This window comes from Rhinoderma darwinii, chromosome 11, assembly GCF_050947455.1.
Source record: "Rhinoderma darwinii isolate aRhiDar2 chromosome 11, aRhiDar2.hap1, whole genome shotgun sequence".
NCBI lineage: Eukaryota > Metazoa > Chordata > Amphibia > Anura > Rhinodermatidae > Rhinoderma > Rhinoderma darwinii.
Genome location: NC_134697.1, coordinates 19127268 through 19146330, shown reverse-complemented (window position 1 = coordinate 19146330; position 19063 = coordinate 19127268). Strand labels below are relative to the sequence as shown.

Below are 19063 nucleotides of genomic sequence, written 5' to 3'. Positions count from 1 at the left end.
TGTCTTGTCTGCTAACGACTAGAAAAAAAGATTAGAAAAACATGGCTGCTTTCTTTAATAAAAAATAGCGCCACACCTGTGCATGGGTTGTGTGTGGTATTGCAACTTAGCTTCATTGAAGTGAATGTAGCTGGTCTGCAATACCACACACAACCTATAGACCGGTGTGGTGCTGTTTTTCAAAGACAACAGCTGTGTTTTTCTAATCCTGGACTCCCCCTTTAAGGGCCCATTGTTCAACTGTAGCAAATAATTGTGTTGGAAATGTTTTGGGGGGTCATTTACACGATTATGACCCTTATATATGCCGTCTACATTCTACCCAATGCATATGGGCAGCTTTATTTGTTTTCACTCATTCATACTGTAGATGACATGATGACCTGTAGCTGAGTTTATAAATGGCCTCACCTTCGAAAGACAAGACTTTTTACCTTCAGGCAGTCTTCAGTGACACACAGGGCTGTTCTGCTCATGTATATGAATTAATGAATTCCTGCTTTGGCAGAGTAAGGCTTCGTTCACATCTGCGCTATGGCTCCGTTCCGTCATAGCTTTCCGGCGGAACTGAGCCCTGATAGACACAAACGGAAACCATATGTTTCCGTTTCCATCACCATTGATTTCAATAGTGACGGATCCGGTGCCAATGGTTTCCGTTTGTCTCAGCTGTGCAAGGGTTCTGTCGTTTTGACGGAATGAACAGCGTAGTAGACTACGCTATGGTTTCCGTTGTGTCTGTCAAGGATCCTTTCCGACGGAAAGCTCAGACGGAACTTCGGAACGGAGCCGTAGCGCAGATTTGAACTAAGCCTAACCTGTAATTGTCACATACTTTCTGCCCTCTAGCAAGTCTCATTGACCTGGAATAAGGGAAGATGCAGGTGAAACCAGTTCCGATTTAAAAACTTTCTTCTGAGTTCTGAGTTATACCAGATTTCCCCGAATATATTTGTTACTGGCATTCGGAGTCCAGTTTTTAATCCTTTGATACTATGAAACTCAATGTACACCCGTCGGAGGAGTGAATTGTATCTTCAAGGCCTCCATGTAAAATCTTCACCAAGGCCTCCCCAACTCTCGCTAAACATTTATAGTATTATTGTTCTCTTACAATACAAAGGACCTTGGCTTCCAATGGGATTCGGAGCTTGGGTGCTACTGCAACCTCTACACCACTGATGACATGTACATTTAGTGTTTGCCAATCTGTCCTAGACTGGACCCTCACCTGATAATGGTGGAAAAATAATCCCCTTGGTTTTTGCGTTTGTTTGTTTTTTTCAGAATCACAGTTTTGGCAAAATCATGGCAAAACTCACCACGACATTGCAACACAGTCTTTTCTCCAACTCTTCCAATCCTAATTGTCTCTTCTATGGAGTCCTCAAATAATTAGTAGAATACGGGAAATCTTCAGTCTAGTGATTTTTTGTTCAGTTCGATTTGGCCAAGGATCTTACTCATTGTTTTTGTTTGTTGTTTTTTTGTTGTTTTTTTGCCCATGCACAGTATTCTCAAGTCTTCTCTAACGCCAAATAACAAAGTATCCATGCTTTTGTCTGTCTTGCTACTTTTTTGTCCAGCTTTTACATACTTAAGTAGCCACAGAAAACCATGTTAGTATTCTATTTATTGGAAACCAACATATCTTCATGGACTTTGAGGATTGGACATCTCATGGACAGGGTCATTCCACCAAAATTCAAGATTGGCACATTTGTATCCTCACAGCTTGCATAACATATTGGATTTGCTAGGACCCTGAATGTTTTTGGAACGGTCTTCACCAGACTTTGCCTGTCAGTTTCTGTCATAGGGTGACATTTTAGATAACTTATTTATCTATCAAACCTGCTAGGATCTAGTGGGTTAAGCAAGCAAGACTTGACCCTTCCCGGCCCCAGCTTCAGAAGGTGCTGTCTGTGTGTGGTTTATCGGACCACTGCTATCATTTAGGTCTGACAGATTCCATGAGCAAGGCAACTAATGCACTTTGTTTTCTTTTGATGTCTATGACATCCTTATTGCCTGGCTGGCTTTCTTAAAAAATTTAACTGGCCCATGGAAGAGTCTAACTGACCTCCTAAAGTCTATTGTCATTTGTCTACCAGGTGTGGGTGAAGCAGGACCTCCTGGCCCGGGTCATTATGAGTGTGGTAGTGTCAAACAGAAACTGACGGGGACCTTATTTTTATCTTGGCTCTGGGGTCGCTTGACCTCTATATACTCTACTGGGAAAGTCTTTCATGTTGTATAGTGTCGGTGCAAGTTTTCCATGTAACCTTGAATTTTTAATCTGCAGTAATTGTATCGTATAGCCCAGTGCAGAGAGATGAAGTCTCCTGAGATCCAGCTAATAACTTTCCATTGTAAGTCTCTGGGCTCTACTTTGCTCGGTATTACTCCTAACAAAAGCCGCTCTGAGTTCTCAGGTAATGCTATCAGTTTCTTTAGGGAAAGTGTACAAAAGGTTCACTGGTTACTCCCCTGTCTGTGATCTCGTGTCTCTGGAGCCACCAGTAACTCTTCAGCTGTGCTGAAATGTAATATTAATGGACCTTGAGAATCTCTGGAACATAGACGACAGCATGGTGTGATATGGTGCCCAGGACTTGTTAGAGGATTATTATGAGTAACTATGTGGAATATATACATTACATTACACAGTTTGGATATCTGTACATTTCTCTTATTAGTGGTTACTTTATATCCGTATTAATTACCCTAAACCTCTGGTGACCAGTGGTTGATGCCCCAGTACCTGGTGTCCAGTGGTCACTTACCTGTATTCTCAGTCTTGCAATTGTGTGTAGTACAAAAAAACTAAATTGCACTGGGCTCTGGTTGTGCACCGATCATAGAAATGAGAGATCAGATTGCCGGTCATCTGATGTTCTTTTGCTTTTTTTTTTGTGATCTGTTGAACGTCTTTGTGAGTGCTCCTGTCGATCTTGCCTCCAGGATCGTCACAAAAAACCCTAAACCTCCCTTTTGTCGCAGACTTGCATATGCCCCAGTTTTTTTAGTCTTGTTCACGGAAGAGTCCCTCGAAAAAAAGGACTGTTGGCAGGTATGCATCCTAAAAATGCCAGGCAAGAGTGACATCCAACTGAACTGTAAAACCTAAAGGAGTGTTCATCAGATCTGTTTATTTGAAACATTTGGCTTCTTTCTTATTAGGGTATGTGCACACACACTAATTACGTCCGTAATTGACGGACGTATTTTGGCCGCAAGTACCGGACCGCACACAGTGCAGGGAGCCGGGCTCCTAGCATCATACTTATGTACGATGCTAGGAGTTCCTGCCTCTCCGTGGAACTGCTGTCCCGTACTTAAAACATGATTACAGTACGGGACAGTTGTCCTGCAGAGAGGCATGGACTCCTAGCATCGTACATAACTATGATGCTAGGAGCCCGGCTCCCTGCACTGTGTTCGGTCCGGTACTTGCGGCCGAAATACGTCCGTCAATTACGGACGTAATTAGTGTGTGTGCACATACCCTAAGTGTCCCCTGACCTTAAAGAGGCTCTGTCACCACATTATAAGTGGCCTATCTTCTACATAATATGATCGATGCTGTTATTTACAGTGTGATCTCATGAGATTACGCTTGCTGTGCTGTAAGTCCCACACAAATGTTACCGAAGTGTCGGGATTGTGAATAGACATCGCGTCCTGCCCGGAGGTGATGTCTATTAACTCTCAACACTTCAGTAACGTTAATGTCGGAGTATGTGGCTACACATAGTGAACAACGCAGGATCACTATGTGCTGATTACATGAATGGAGAGAAGTGTATGACGCTGATTGGTCACTGATTGGTCAGCATCATACACTTCTCTCCACAACGCCTACTTGGTCAAAAAGTAAAAACACGCCGAGTTGTCTATTAAGAAAGTCATTAGCATAAATCTAAAATAGGTCATTACTCTGTCAAAATTGATTGTTTTTCTAAATAAAAACCACTGTTATCTACATTACAGCACCGGTCACATTATGTAGGAGATAGGGCACTTATAATGTGGTGACAGAGACTCTTTAAAAACTGATCGCAGTTTGTCTTGGGTTCTCCAGAGAGGGACAATCTTTACTTGTCGCTCACCGCACGGGCTAATAGATGAGGGCCCTGAATCGGATATCTATAAACTCCGAATTCCATAATACGGTATCTGAATTATTTTTTTAACCAGAAAACTCCTTTAATTATCTATACATAAGGTAGAGAACCCTTTTTAAATGGACTTTTTTTCATATATATATATATATGTATGTATGTATGTGTTTATAAGTGGACAAATAACTAGCAGATTTTTTTTATTCCACTGTATTAGTGGCGTGAGGAGTATAATTGTGGTGTCTAAACCTAGAAGCCTACAATTGTGATGGTCTTATTTTTCTTGATTCCTGAAACAGGTGACTGAACGCAGCATTGCTTTACATCCGTATCTTTGCTGCTGGGCCTTCTGAACAGATCATGACTGTGCTCCTATATGCAGATCACAATATCTAACAGATGCTTGCTAGCTGTAAACATTTACAATGGTTGTGAAATTCAGATTTTATGACCTTCATTATAACAATTCACACAATTCACTTGCATAATGGATTATATAGCCCACAAATAGCTATGAATTCATGGAGTAGGATGTGGTATGTTTAAAGGGGGATTTCAGCTCCATTACTTTTTGGGGGCTGTTAATTTAATTTGATATGCAAACCTTAAAGCATATGTTCACCTTTAGAACGCCGTTTTCTAAAATAAAACTATAACAGAAAATAGTAACTTATTCTACAGTACTACGTACTGTTCTGATCCAGAGTTACAACCTGTATTATACGCCAAAGCTGCATTCACAATTCTGCAAGCTTCAGAGGTGAAATCTTCCAGTACTTCTTGTTAGCTCAATGTCTGCGGAGGACTTGCTCCATTGATTTGCATTCTGGGAAGTGTTCTCTTTATACTAGTAGTCTAGTATAGTAGTCTGACGTAAGGGTCTATTCACACTGCGTTCACTGTATACATTGAAGGATTTCCCATCGCATGCCTATGGGTATGGCTCTGTATAGAATTGAGTAGTCGGCTACACTATTCCATACATTTAAACAGCAGGTATACTGACCTATACCAGCCCAAAGAATTGGGCAGTGTGAATAGACCCTAAGAAAAGCAAACTGTAACACTGTATTTTCAGAACTCTAAGATTTAGGGGTGTGTCTGACGACATTCTTGTCGACTGGTTCACGTGACAACCAGCAAAATGATGAGGGCAGCTCTGGACTATGATACAGACCGTAAATCCGGATCAGTACGGGATTTTTCAACTTTTTATGTTGAAAAAAATATATAAATATATGTGTAAAATGGTGTTTAAAGGTGAACATTAAGTGAGAAGCAGAAAAACAAGAGTTTATTGCTAAAGCCTCAGAATGACATTTATTGGTTGAAAGGTCGTCGTGACCAAGTGCATGAGCCGGAGCATATTTTGCAACCATTCCTGCAATAAATAGTTCACCAGCGGACTCAATAGATTTATTGTTTGTGTGTTTATGGAGGTCATAAGTACAATAGTAGCAGTCCCTGGAAGGGGGGGGGGGGATAGCACAGGTCAGGTTGGCTTCTTTATAGCAAACCTGTGCAACATTAGAAAACAAGGGAGAACGGTCCTGAGGGTTATGCTGCTGTTCTCTCCTACATGAGTTGGGAAAGTCATACAAGCACTGAATACTCAGTCATTGGATGAAAGGTTTATAGTGGCATGGGACCAACATCAAAAAGGGGGTTACAATTAGATTATTTTGTGGTGCCCCTTCTCTGTATGCCCCGTTTATCTGTTTATATACAACTAAGTATGCAATTTATACTACTACCTACCTGGCCTTGTAAATGTGCTAAATACTAACCAGCAATTTACCGTTTAAGTAGCCATTGTTTATAAAGTGCTTAATTGCAAAGGGACTGTTCCTTCTTTGGGGTTTTATCAAACTCCCAACTTTTCTCCTGACAACCCCTTTTTATATTGGGGACGCCCTAGAGATCAGGTGATCACTGTGGTTTCGGCTTCAAAATCTGTGGCTGGCCATACCTTTTCCCTGCAGTGGCCACTACAGGGGAATTGTAGCATTACAATCCAAACATTCAAATACATGGCCAACATAGATGGACCAGGTCCGCCAGATCGAGAGCCGCTCTTTGTTAGCCGTTCTGTGCTCCATGATGTCCATATGCCCTAACGACTCCATATACTGATAAAACATACTACTGTAAATATATAAATACTTAAAAAGCTATCCCATTGAGAGGCAAAGTTTCTGTACAAGTGGGCTGTATTCACAATATTTTACAGGGGGAATCCACCACCAACCTTATGTCTGTAGGTACAAGTCCGACTGTCCCATGACTGGAGGTGATGGTCAGATTTTAACTTAATCTGTCTCCCTGGGTGATTGGCGATGCCAAAGGTGTGGTGTTAGCCGCTTATCTCGCCTCCACCCATTTGAACAACATGAGTGCGTTCTTTGGGCATGATTATGTGGCAGTCAAGGAAGATCATTCAGCCAACTGTATATACCACAGCTACAAAGCAGTGACCTCTTAGATTACAGTGTCTGTGATTTTGTGTCTCGCATTATTATTATATACTTCAGCTGCTGGTGTATATGTAAAGCGTGTGGTTTTTCTCGTTCGGATTTCCATGTTTACTCAAGATACTTTCGGATAATGTTACACGCTGCCTTGGATTTGCATGACATTGTTCTGCGGCCTCAACCTGCTACTGTACCAAGCACTTAATGACCTTAAGTCACGGCTGAACCAAAGGCAAATGATGTGTATATTAGAGGGTTGCATACAGGGTAAATCACTAAAACACTGCTGTTTTTGGAGGTTCACCCTTCGAGTGGAAGCAATCCGGTGCTAGAATTGGTAGCATTCCCTACTCCACTGAAAAAATACGTTTTATGACCAAAGGCAAACTACAGGCTGATATAAATGGCGGCACTTATTCCGCTGACCGTCTAACCGGGTATTGTGGGTTAAAATATGTTCACATCTTGGCACCACAAAGATCGCACAGATCCAAATGGGCCAACCATTATGGTGCTGGGTTTTCCAACGCAGGACGGAAGGGCCTTGTGGTTGTTTACCCCTAAATGCCCTTTCCATGACCCATGGGCTAATCCTCTTGTTTGCATTATTGCAGGGGAGTGGAGTACTGCCCAGGTTCTCATTGCCTAATATAAAAGATGATTGGACCAAGCAAGACTGGGCCCTATTCTCTACAGGGGCCCTATAGCAGGCGCATGGGCTTTCTCTATAGTACGTACGCCGTTGGTGCACGCAGGTGCCTTTTGGCAAGGGGCCATTACCATCTGACAAGATTTCTCAGTGTGTTAAACTTTCTTCTACATTCCCATGGATAATAATTCGTAGTATTGAGGAAATAAGGGCACATACTCTTGATGCATACGGGCCGTCTTGCGTGTTTGTTCCTCATTAACCAGACCCATGGTAGATCTGCGTTGTCTGTGAGATGGAGTCCTGTCTAGTAAGTAACGCACATTGTCCTGCGTCACACAGGCTGCGGTGACCATAAAAAAGACGACCGTTTAACGTTCCTGCAAAATCTTTTTTCATAGTAAAGGGAAATCTCACAGCTGCAAAAAATCCAGAGGTTTTGTAACCTTCAGACGACTTTGTTTTCTTGTTAACTGTATAAATTCACAATTGTATCAACATATTTTTTTCTAAAATGAAAGAACGAATCACAAGACTTGGAGTTCTTATCTGTCAAGTCGTTGAATATTCTAATTTTATCTATTTATGGGAAATGGCGGCCATAGTGAAAATTAATATGGCCACCAATACAGCAGCTTGCACAGGGTTTGTCGCCCAGATCTCGTGTTCAGTGTTGATCTAGGGTACTTTGAGCCCGCCATAGGGAATGCTTCTATACAGAGCATGTGTACATCCAATCTTACAGCCCCCAGGGGTTCAGCATGGACCCTGTACAACGCATGGAGCTTATAAAGTTCTACATAACGGTTCCATATCCACATGCTGCCGTATTGTTGTCTCTGAGAATGCCTCTAAAATACAGCATGTAATAGACCGTACGAATCTTTGTGCCTCACTATAAAATAAGCTGCATACCGAGGTGCAGTATTGGTCCGTAGATTTTTATGGGTGCAATGTTACAGAAACGGCATGTGCTCAAGTTCATGTCCCGCAGCGGAGACTGTTAGCATTTTGTCTGTTTTTCTGGAGATTCAGAAATATTATGTATTCTGTAATCATCTGATAATCCAGAATGTCTGATAATCTGGCACATTTATTGACAGATTAAAGAAATCATCTGTCTTGATTCTGTTGGGTTTATCACAGAGGTTAAAATGGTGACACTGGTTGTACTTCGAGACCCTTTTGGTTTGCCCATCTTGCCCACCCCATTACCATACAGAGACCATAGTGAAATATGCCACGCATGTTTCAGCCGTGAAATTTTGTTGCACGATATTTTTTATTGAATTTTCCCTCTATGACCAGTTTCACGTGACCGTAATGTAGCTGCGGTTTAGGGTCTGTATTACGACCACAACACTTTGACCCAAAGCCGTCCCGTCGCTGTTCTACTGAACTTGTATTGGCATAGAGCCCTATGATGATCTGCATTGGGTTCACTAGAGCATTCGGGCCCCATTCTAGTATGGACCCATGGGTAGTGCATTTACAGTTCCTGAATATTGCCATGTGCCCTTAGGGGCATTGAGCGCCGTTGTCCCAACGCTAAAACGGTTGTTGGGTCGAATTCATAAAAAATATCAGACGCAGGGGTTTAGATCACCGCCCTGTGTCCATGGAAATTCACGTCCCCCCCCCCCCCCCCCATGTATCAACGGTATATGTAAAACTGCACTGGATAAACGCCCAACCAAAGTAATATACTTATATTCGAGACCTCACTGATATAACCAGGGTACCATAAACTCCAGAGCCCTCTGCCATGTATTACCCCCCCCCCCCCAGGCACCAGCCTAAATCCTTGTCTCCAGGCCTTCTTTTCTCCCTCCTCTATTGTCCCTGCGGCAGAGATCCCCGGCTGTTGAGATGACAATACTCTGAGATGAGGGGTTTAGCTGTGTCCCAAAGGGATACAGGACCCCCGGCATTGAGGGACCTGAAGCACAGAGGTAAATGCAGAGGCAGAGAGTCCATTAGAAACGCATGGTCTGCACCAGCTCACCAGGTATTGGGTTTCTGTATTAGGAACTTTAACTCTACCCTGACCCAGCCTCCCGAGGGCACCAGCACATGTACAATCATTGACAGGATGGGCCCATAGTAAGAGTTGCCCTTGAATTCTATGTAGAGAAGTTCGCAGAATCCATTATGCAGATCATAGTTTTATTCTCCTGGGTCGGGGGCTGGGAGGGAGCTCAGCAGCAGCAGGTTGCTTAGGCTGTGAAATGATGGGGGATGGGGGACGAAATGAGTTTCAGAGATTTGCACAAGTTCAAGACTCCATCCAGGGGAGACAATGGATGGGAATTGTGTCACCCCCTCCTCCACACTATCAGCCCCCCCCCCATCCCCCGGCCGTGCTCATCCGGGAACTTTTATGCCCATTGTTTCAAACTTTGGTCTTTGTAAATATAATTAGTAAATGGAGAAGCCATCGTTGTATTGGAAAAGTAATTTTCTTTTATGTTGTTTGTGTATTGGTTTTTATGTTCTAAAACACTTTTTATAGTAACATTTTGAATTATTTTCCAGTCTAGAATTGCTAGATAATGTGATCTCATTGAAACTGAATTTCCTGGAGGTTTTGTACCCTTACGGGAACATTTTATGGAATCTTCCAATAGTCCAGAATGTCTGCTAATATGGAATTTTTAATTACATTAATCCCAGATGAAAGGAATGGTGTTGTATTAACAAATACACATATAAAAATATATTCTCTATAATCTATTACTAACTATTAAGGACTGGATTATTATATATTCTGGATTATTGGAGGGTCATAGAAAACTATATAAAAATTATTTTATTCAAATATTTTTATTTGGGGTTCGGAACCTCCAGCAAGAAAGCCCCAAATAACCTACTAACAAAAAATATGCTACTATAACAGTGAAGTTTATCTAATCCGGCATCCAATAATACAGAAAATCTGATAATCTGGAACTTTTTTCCAGCAGTAAAGTTTATGTATGGCTACAAAATGCTATGGAATTTTACAAGACCGGAAGGAGGAGACTAGGCAGAGATACTTAGGAAATTCTCTAGATTGAAAGATAAAGTTATTATAGTAGATTTGTGTTTATTAACGTTTTATTTTGGGATTATTCCGTAACGTCCTTTTATCTTTACAATGTACTGTAGTTTCATATCCTTTTTTTTTTATGACCGAATATAGTATCAAATATCAAAATATCAGATAATTCGGCACCTATCAAATCCCATTAATGCCGGATTAAAGGAATTTTACCATAGTTTTGTTTTTAATCACATCATTAGTGTTGTGAGAATCCAGATTTTTATTACAGTTCTGTGCCAGAATCAAGTGCCTGATTATTAGACTTTCTGGATTATCAAATGCCAAATGAGTTTTGCTGTATATCGTAATCGTGTTGTTGCCGCGATGGTCATGGAATAGCGGCGTTCTGCTGCGTTTTTTTTCTTTTCAAAACTGCTGTATTTTACCCCAATTTCACACAAATCACGGCAAAAAAAGTGACGTGTGAATACAGCCTTATGCCGTTCTCAACTCAATCAGCAATATTCCTGTGTGAACAAGGTCTTCGAGCTCATGCACAAGGTGGTATTATGGCTCCGTTTTGCACAGAGCAGTAATAGGGTTTCCATAGAGGTATATGGGGCCCCTACTATCACGCTATGTGAAGCCCCCAACTTCATACGGAGGATATATGGAATCTGGCAGATAAAGATGTGAATTGTTCCATTTATATCTGCAGAGGTGTTATCGGCATTACGTCTAGGGAAGAATATCGCCATACACACGAGTCCGCGAGAGCATGTACGGCTTCATACATGAGGTGCTGTATAGGCCCCGTGCCAGTATGTATGTGCCCTTAGATTGTATAGGTAAAGTCTATGTACACTTTTTGAAGATAATTTTTTTTTTTTAATTAATCAATGTTTTTAAACCACTTTTAAATTGACTTTTAATTATAAATGTTTTTTACATTTTAAGATACAGCTTCCATGTGTCTTATATACATGGAAGCTGTATCGTTCCGGCAAAGCCGATTCAGTCAGTTCAGCATCACTGACGGCTCGGCTGAAAGCTGGTCCTGCACTGTCTCTGGCAAAAACCAACTGTAAAAGTTGTTTAAAAACACATAAAACATTGATTTATTGGGGAAAAAAAATATTTTCAAAACTGTACATAATCTGTGTGGCCATGCACCTTATATAGCTGTCCGTGAATGATCGTTCGGCGAACATCTATTCCTCCTGACCCCACCTCCATACACATGTACGCTTGGCTCAACCGAAATACAACAATCCCGATTCTTCTTTCCCCGACATCTGCCTTTGGGGGGAAGAGTTGGGACACCCCTATACACATAACTGAAATCAGCGGGTCCGGTTAAAGTTTGTCTAGTGTATATGGGCACTTTTAGTTATAGCCAAGCTCCAGTGATCTCTGGCCCACTGTTGGCACTCCCATAATGAAACAATACAAGCAACGGTTGGGTAGAATCACTGAATAATCCCCGCAACGTAACATACGACTCTGTCTTGTAGTGCTGCGGTTTGTGGTTGTTTTTTCCCTGAAGTTGCGCTCCGATAGTTATGTTAATAAACCGTAATTATCCGTAGAAATTTCTGCTCCAGTTTCTAGTCCGTCTCACGCAGGAACATGTCAGGGACCGGCCGACAATCCTCTACATGCTTAGCCGATATGGTATATATCCAGCAGGACTTATACCATTTTACGCTGCTGTAGTGGAGTGCATAGTTTCCAAAAAGCTGGAATGCCACAGACTGCAGACTACTGCCTTATATGTTGTGTATGTAGAGGGGGGGGGGGGTGTTATTTCTTAACTCATAATTGTAGGTTAGTCTTTTTTTAATTATTATTTGGACAGATCTATCCAAATTATTTTATGACAAACTTTTCGGAACTAATAATAATCTTCTACATTGGTCTGAACGCTTATCGTTTCTGTCGCATTTGTTAGTGGTGAGCGCTATAATTGTAGTTGTGGAAATGTGGGGGGATGCATAATGCAGGACAATGGTGGAATATTATTCATTTATTCAGTATTCATTGACAAGGGGTGGCAGATGTAGCACAGGGTTAATTATTGGAGCTATACAATGTGGGGACCTGAACAAACAGCCCCTCATAAATCCGCTTCCTTGGCCATCACCATTAGTATCTAACTCTATGGAGCCTGGAGCCGATGCCAGCCATCAGGGCAACAATGGTCAGAGAAGATGAATTTTTCCAGCCTGATCGTTTTTTATTTTCTCAGGAGATAAGCGGCGCCAGATGTGTCCTGAAGCTTCTGCTCTCCCTGCTCTGTTGAATTAAGGTGCACATTCGACGTGGTTGTGGCTGATAGCTGTCCGCTGTACGTTTCTATTCTCCGGCCTATGGGCCGCCATTGGTGATTATATAATGTGCGGTGAATAGTTTTATTGAGTGGAAATTATACAAAGGCTTTCACAAGTGTAACTCTTTCACCTGTTGTTGGTGAGTGAGGAGGATGTGATACAACGTGGGACGGAATTATTTCTGTTTGTTTGCGTTGCCGGGTGATTTCTGGCGTCATTTATCAGTGTCAAAGGTTTCGAGTGCCCTACCTGTTACAAGTAATACACCCTGATTATAAGTCGTGCATCTTCCTGTAACTGTCCAAGGAAATGTAGTTCAGAAAATGTCTGCAGCTCTTTCCATATACCCTGTGTGCAATAGAAATTGGATTAGTAGTCTTTTGGGGGTCAAGCAACACCAGGGGCACCCCATATTTTATTTTTATTTTTTTGCTAGGGGCGCACCCTCTGCTCTATATGGGGGCCCCTGGAGCTGGCAGTGGTTTACATAGAGCTTGTTCTCTGTACAGGAATCCCCTTTGTTGGCAGAACCTCCACTGTTGGGTTTTGAGCCTGTGGGACTGAATGTTCCAGCCCTTCTTCCTATTTAAAACAATGGGATTTAATTTTCTTTATCATTTCACCAATATAAAATAATGACGAGTGGGTTGTAAGGAAATATGTAGGGCCGAATCCAGGTCTATGGAGCTCCCTCTGAAGTAGGCTGTACAGTACTATACTGCTATACAGAGCAAAATAACAGTAACATTCCTACGGGATCCGGCCACACGGTGCCTGCGTGATCCGGCCACACGGCTCCTACGTAATACTTTCCATACAGAGAATACAAAATAGGAGACTACGGGATCCCGTAAAACAACGTATACTGTGTGGTTCACGTTTTTACCATGGGAGCCTATGGGTGACGTCATAGGCATCTGGTAAATGTATACAACAAGAGCTTACCCACAGGGATAAGGTGGATGTGAAGACCCTAAATGGTGGAGGTCTTGGGGCAATTTCCCCTTTTGTCCATAGTATAACCCGTCTCTGGTCATCTGCCATCTTTCATTAGGAACGTATATTATTTGAAAATCAGAAGAAAGTATTTGGGTGCGTGACTGTTCTGACCTGCCCCAACATGACTCTCCAAACACCTACGTATACAAAAACTCACCAAACATACATTCTATGCTGTGTATTTGTGAATATCACTCTGCTGCCAATGTACATAGTAACCTATAGAAAAGTAACACGTTCACATATACATTACTAGTGGTTGTACAATGTGATATTGATATGATACTTTATAATTTACATAATATTTGAGTAACTTTGTAAATTGCTGGTCCTGTGTTACCTCTTGTATAAGGCTGAGTTCACATTGTGCGTTTATTATATGCGGTTTTTTTGTTTTAGTTGCTGAATGTCAATTGAGAGACATGGGGGTTTGTTAAAATAAAAAAAAACATTTAAAAACTTAGTGTAAGCCAAGCCTAAGGGCTTATTTACACCAATGGGATAATCGGCCATGTGATGCTGTTTTTTGTTTTTTAATGGCCATCGCACGACTGCAGTAAAATAAATGCACTTCTATGGGGCTATACATACGGCAAAAAAATGCTGGAGGATTTCAGCTGTGATGCCAGCAGAATTGTGAATACAGCTCTGGAGTATAATGCAGGTTGTAACTCAATACAATGTATTTATAATGTCAATCAACTATATATATCTTGTGTGTGTGTGTGTGTTTAAAGGGGAATATGGTCGATCACTCAAATTAACGAGCTCCGCTCTGCTACCATGGTATGCTCTCCCCACCCAGTAAGTATGTTGGCCAATACAACATATGGCGGCAGAAGCATCCTAGCGGTGGCATAAGCTGAGATGGCGTCCGTTCTGTGTTTATCCACGTTGTTTTTTCATTGTTTTCCGTCTTATGCATCAAGAAATGAGTAGATTAGTTTTGAAAGCAGGTGGCGGTGGGAGAGATTAGTGCGTAATTCTCTGCACCTTATTAGAAGATTAAATCTAAACTGGTGTTATTGATTGTTTTTCAAGTTATGCCCATTTCTGTGCGTTTGCTAATTACATACCTTAATTATAAAATATTGTGTTTGATGTGCGGTACTGAAGAAAGTGGTGGAGATGATGCCAGTATGGTGGCGATAAAGCACGTTGTGGTCTACTGCAAATAGAGGAGTTAAAGAGCATAAAAAGATTAGACATGAAGTGCATCGTATCTTCCAGTCGGCTGATTTGAGGAGCATTTACAGAACAATGCCTTCTCTTCTAGACATGACTCTGTTGTCCACGCAACCCGAAGTGCTGGATGAGAGTCCATCTGCTGCGTCTACCACTGAGAACTCTGAGATGAGGATGCTGGAGAAGAGGTCCAAGGTCATCGAGGAACTGTTACAGACGGAGCGCGACTACCTGAGGGACCTGGAAACGTGCGTGGAGCACATCATGCTCCCCCTGCAGGCCACCCAAGTAAGATCTTAGGGCTCGTTCAGACTTTGCGGCCAAATTCAGTCTGGTCGTAGGTGTTACATATTGGGGAACATAAATGAGTTCATAAAGCTTAATCGTTGGATAATCCTGCAGAATTCTAGTTCAATTCTTCAACTTTCTCAAGATCTCTGCTTTTGTCAGTGAATATGAATATTCCAGTTTACATCCAGAGGATGAAACCTATACAGATCTAATACTTCTCACAGCTGAGAGTTCGCTACAGCTGCATCCGGTGGGCAGAAACAGTAGAAATCTTTCTCCAGTTCTGATAGTTTTCTACAATGTATCGGTGTATCTAAAATGTATCCGTCTGAAGTCCAGACTTAGGCCTCGTTCACATCTGCGTTAGAGGCTCCGTTGAGGGCCTTCGTCGCAGATCTGGCCAAGAATCCCAAATCGGCACCATTGTTTCCGGTAAAACAACGGACACCCCAACGTACACCCAACAGAACCCATTAAAGTTAATGGGTCCCGTCGGGTTGTGGTGGTGTCAGTGGTGCAACAGAACCGGCGCTTCTTGTTATTCCCTTGTTATGCTCCTCTGACCGAGCCGAACAACGGAATGGCGAGTGCAGATGTGAACGAGGCCATAGCTCACAGAGAATTGTATGTATTGGATGCAATTGTAGCAAACTTTCAGCTGTGAGGAGTATTGGGTCTATATGGGTTTCATCCTTTGGGTGTAAACAAAATTGTTCCCATTCATGGACTGCAAACCTATGAAGCTGGTTACAAAGTTGCATACCAAAATGTTACATATTTTTGCATGATTTTTTGTGTATTCTGCTATTGGCCTTTGTGTTGGATGATTTATCATAGTTTTAACATTTCATTTAAATGTCATTTCTTTATCAGATGACAAATGTGGATTATGAAGTTCTGTTTGGAAATATATATTCAGTGATTAATGTGACGAAGATGTTGTTGGGAGCGCTGGAGAACTGTGACTCGGTCGGTGAGTATGGGGCTTATAGAGGATGGAGTTTAATATATGGCTTCTACAGGGTATTATGATCAGATACTTTTGAACATTTCTGGGTGTAATTGGCAATGAGATCGAGGACACGTCTCTCGGTTTACAGTACAAGAATAACCCTCATATGTCAGATCCCCAGAATGTCACCCCCAACTGCAACGCATCACATAACATATATATTGTCACTCCATGTTATACAGGTTTGATATTCCTTGAGCAACGTGTGGAGCTGGAGTCTGTGTACAAGGAGTATTGTCAGAATCACGAGGAGACCATTGCGCTGCTGGAAGCCTATGAGAAAAATGAGAAGTTCCAGAGAAGCCTGCAGGAGTGTATAGAGATCGTAAAGTAAGACGGAGACCATAACGTAATCCTTTATTGTAGTGGGGCCATCATATCTCTAAATTTCATTCTAGAAGGACCTATAGATTGTCGTCGTCCCCCTCCATTCCTTGTATGATAGAAGGGTGCAATGAACCAATGGAGGATTCTCCCTCCTCATTTAGAACATCGGGGTTAGATTATAGGGCAGGCAAAAAGGGCAATTTCCTAGGGGCCATCAGAATTTTTGGGCCTTCTATCCCAGTTCCCTTTAGGTCTTCCAGGCCCCCCCTCCCGGCAGCAAGACATCAGAGTTTGAAAAGTTTTTAAGTGCAGGTTATGCAGTTTTTACGAACCTATATTCATATATTGCTAAGCGTTGGATCTCCATACTAATTGTCCTGAGCCCAGATCTATATACTATGAGCTAGAAGAAATCCAGTGGTTTAGCAAGCATGTTTATTGCAATAGAGATAAGGGGATGTCAGAGATTGTTGGCTCTGCTTATCTCCCGAAAAAATAAAGACTCAATTGTGTAAAAATCCAAAATGCCCGATCCTTATTTCCCTCCCACAGCACACATCGAAAGACCGCAGGGCTGCTCGCTAGACATTAGACTGCTGAGGGTCCTGTTGATATTGGTGGCGTCTGACGACATTTATGTAGTGTATGGCCAGCTTAAATAAAGGTGCCCATACATTAGATGTATGCCAGCCATACCCACCAATTTCGGCTGGAGCGGTTGATGTGTATGAAGGTGTCCCAACTCCCCCTCGATGTCAGGGGAAATAAGGATCGGGCATTTTGGATTTCAACATGCCCGATCCTTTTTTTCCATGGTAGTGGTGTCCGATACTGGCTTATTCCCCTCTTCCCATTAAAAACACATGCAAGCTCGGCTGAGCGTATATGTGTGGGGTGGAGTCGGGAGCAATCTCTGTCGGATGAATAAAGTAATAAGGCCTGCATGGGTTGGGTTCCCTCTTGTCATGAGCCCTATTTCAGCTGCCTCTATGTTGCACACGCCCTTGACTATGGGGTCCGTGATTAACAGCATTGCATGTGTCCCACTGTCAGGTGGGCAGATTTAGTTTCACCCCGAATGCTCCAGTGCAAAGTTACAGAGTGCTATTTGTTTCAGCGGTCTATTCAGAAATAGTCTTATGTTACATTCATCCCTTTTGATCCTTATGCTAAATTGTCCCTTTCTTAGTGGTACATACCAGAACTGAATCCAGCTGAACACGGGAGCTCACTATTCATTATCCACACACCATGTCCTTTATTGTATGATAACTTTACAAAAAGTTTCTTTGCCTTTTCCTAAAAATTGGGCGTGGGTTGTAACTTTTTTTTTTTTTTTTTTTTTTTTACACGCCCCGTTTCTTTCCCTCTTTGTGCTGTTGGGTGACACAGGAGCCTATACCAAGAATGGTGAGTAGTTCTTTTTTTTTCTCCTTGATGTGAAAATAAGTGATTATACGGTCTTAATTTGGGAGTTGGATAATTTATCTTCGAATAGTTGACTTTATTACCAACTGCAGAGAGTATTTTGGTACAGATGATGAATTGTGGAGTTTTAAATAACATTTCCACCTTTTCTCAATTATATCTGTTCCTCGAGAAGCGGGGTGAAAACCATGGAGGTCATTACAGCACCCAAAGGGGTTGTCACTCAACTTTAAAAAATAAAATAAAATTCTAAATGGCAAAGCTGTCTAGGTATTCAGTAGGGCTGGGCAATTAATTGAAATTCAGCGCAATTAATCGACATCATCTTGCAAATTTCCGTTTTATAAATTTTCTCCTGGTCTAAACTTTATCTGCATTCCAAGGACGCAGATACAGTTGAACCCAATGGTAGAGCAGGGTGCCGTAAGGTCCCTGCTCTACCATTCACTATGTATCGCTGGACGCGAGGCAGTGACGTCATCACGCCTGTCTGCGCCGTGCAGCACAGACCAGAGGATCAGTAGGATCTCATCCACACGTGGTTGGAACGGGTTTAGATATGTATATTATTTTTATCAGGCACTATTGGGGGCCGCTGTGGGGGCATTATACAGCGTGGGGACAGCTACGGGGGACTTTAGACTGTGTGCAGTGAAGCTATGGGGCAGTATACTGTGTGAGGGCAGCTATAGGGGCATTATACTGTGTGAAAGTCCATTATGAGAGTATTCTACTATGTAGAGGCAGCTATGGGAGCATTATACTGCATGGAAGGCAACTATAGGGGCATTATACGGTGTGGAGGAAGTTACAGGGGCATTATAATGTGTGGGGGCAGCTATGGAGCAATATACTGTGTGGGGGCAGTGTCAGGGGTTATATTATATACAGTAGTATATAGCCGGCTCAGGGGATCAATGGCATAGTATGCAAATAGGGGGCATGGCATACAAAAGGGGTGTGGTCTAAATAATCGTTCAATAATTGTAATGAAGGTTACATGTTAAATTAATCGTGATTTTGATTTAGGTTATAATTGCCCAGCCCTAGTATGCAGTGATGAGGAAGTGATAAATTCCCCCAGCAATCAGCTGCGATCTGCAGGAAACACCTGGCATCAAGTGTCCAATTCCCCTGCAGCGCCACCACAGGAAAAATTAAGCATTACATGGTGAACATTCAAATGAATAGTCTATCTGTGTAATGTACAGATCTGCTGGGTCTT

General features: G+C 42.1%; 1 protein-coding gene across 3 annotated transcripts in view; it reads left to right on the top strand.

Annotated features, from left to right (window-relative positions):
* DNMBP (dynamin binding protein) overlaps positions 1 to 19063 on the top strand; it is a 98224-nt gene that overhangs the window by 66769 nt on the left and 12392 nt on the right. For all 3 annotated transcript variants that reach the window (XM_075843095.1, XM_075843093.1, XM_075843096.1), the window contains 4 exons: positions 14872 to 15068; positions 15945 to 16044; positions 16266 to 16413; positions 17803 to 17820. In XM_075843095.1, coding sequence (XP_075699210.1) covers positions 14872 to 15068; positions 15945 to 16044; positions 16266 to 16413; positions 17803 to 17820 — 463 coding nt within the window. The remainder of the gene's footprint in view (positions 1 to 14871; positions 15069 to 15944; positions 16045 to 16265; positions 16414 to 17802; positions 17821 to 19063) is intronic.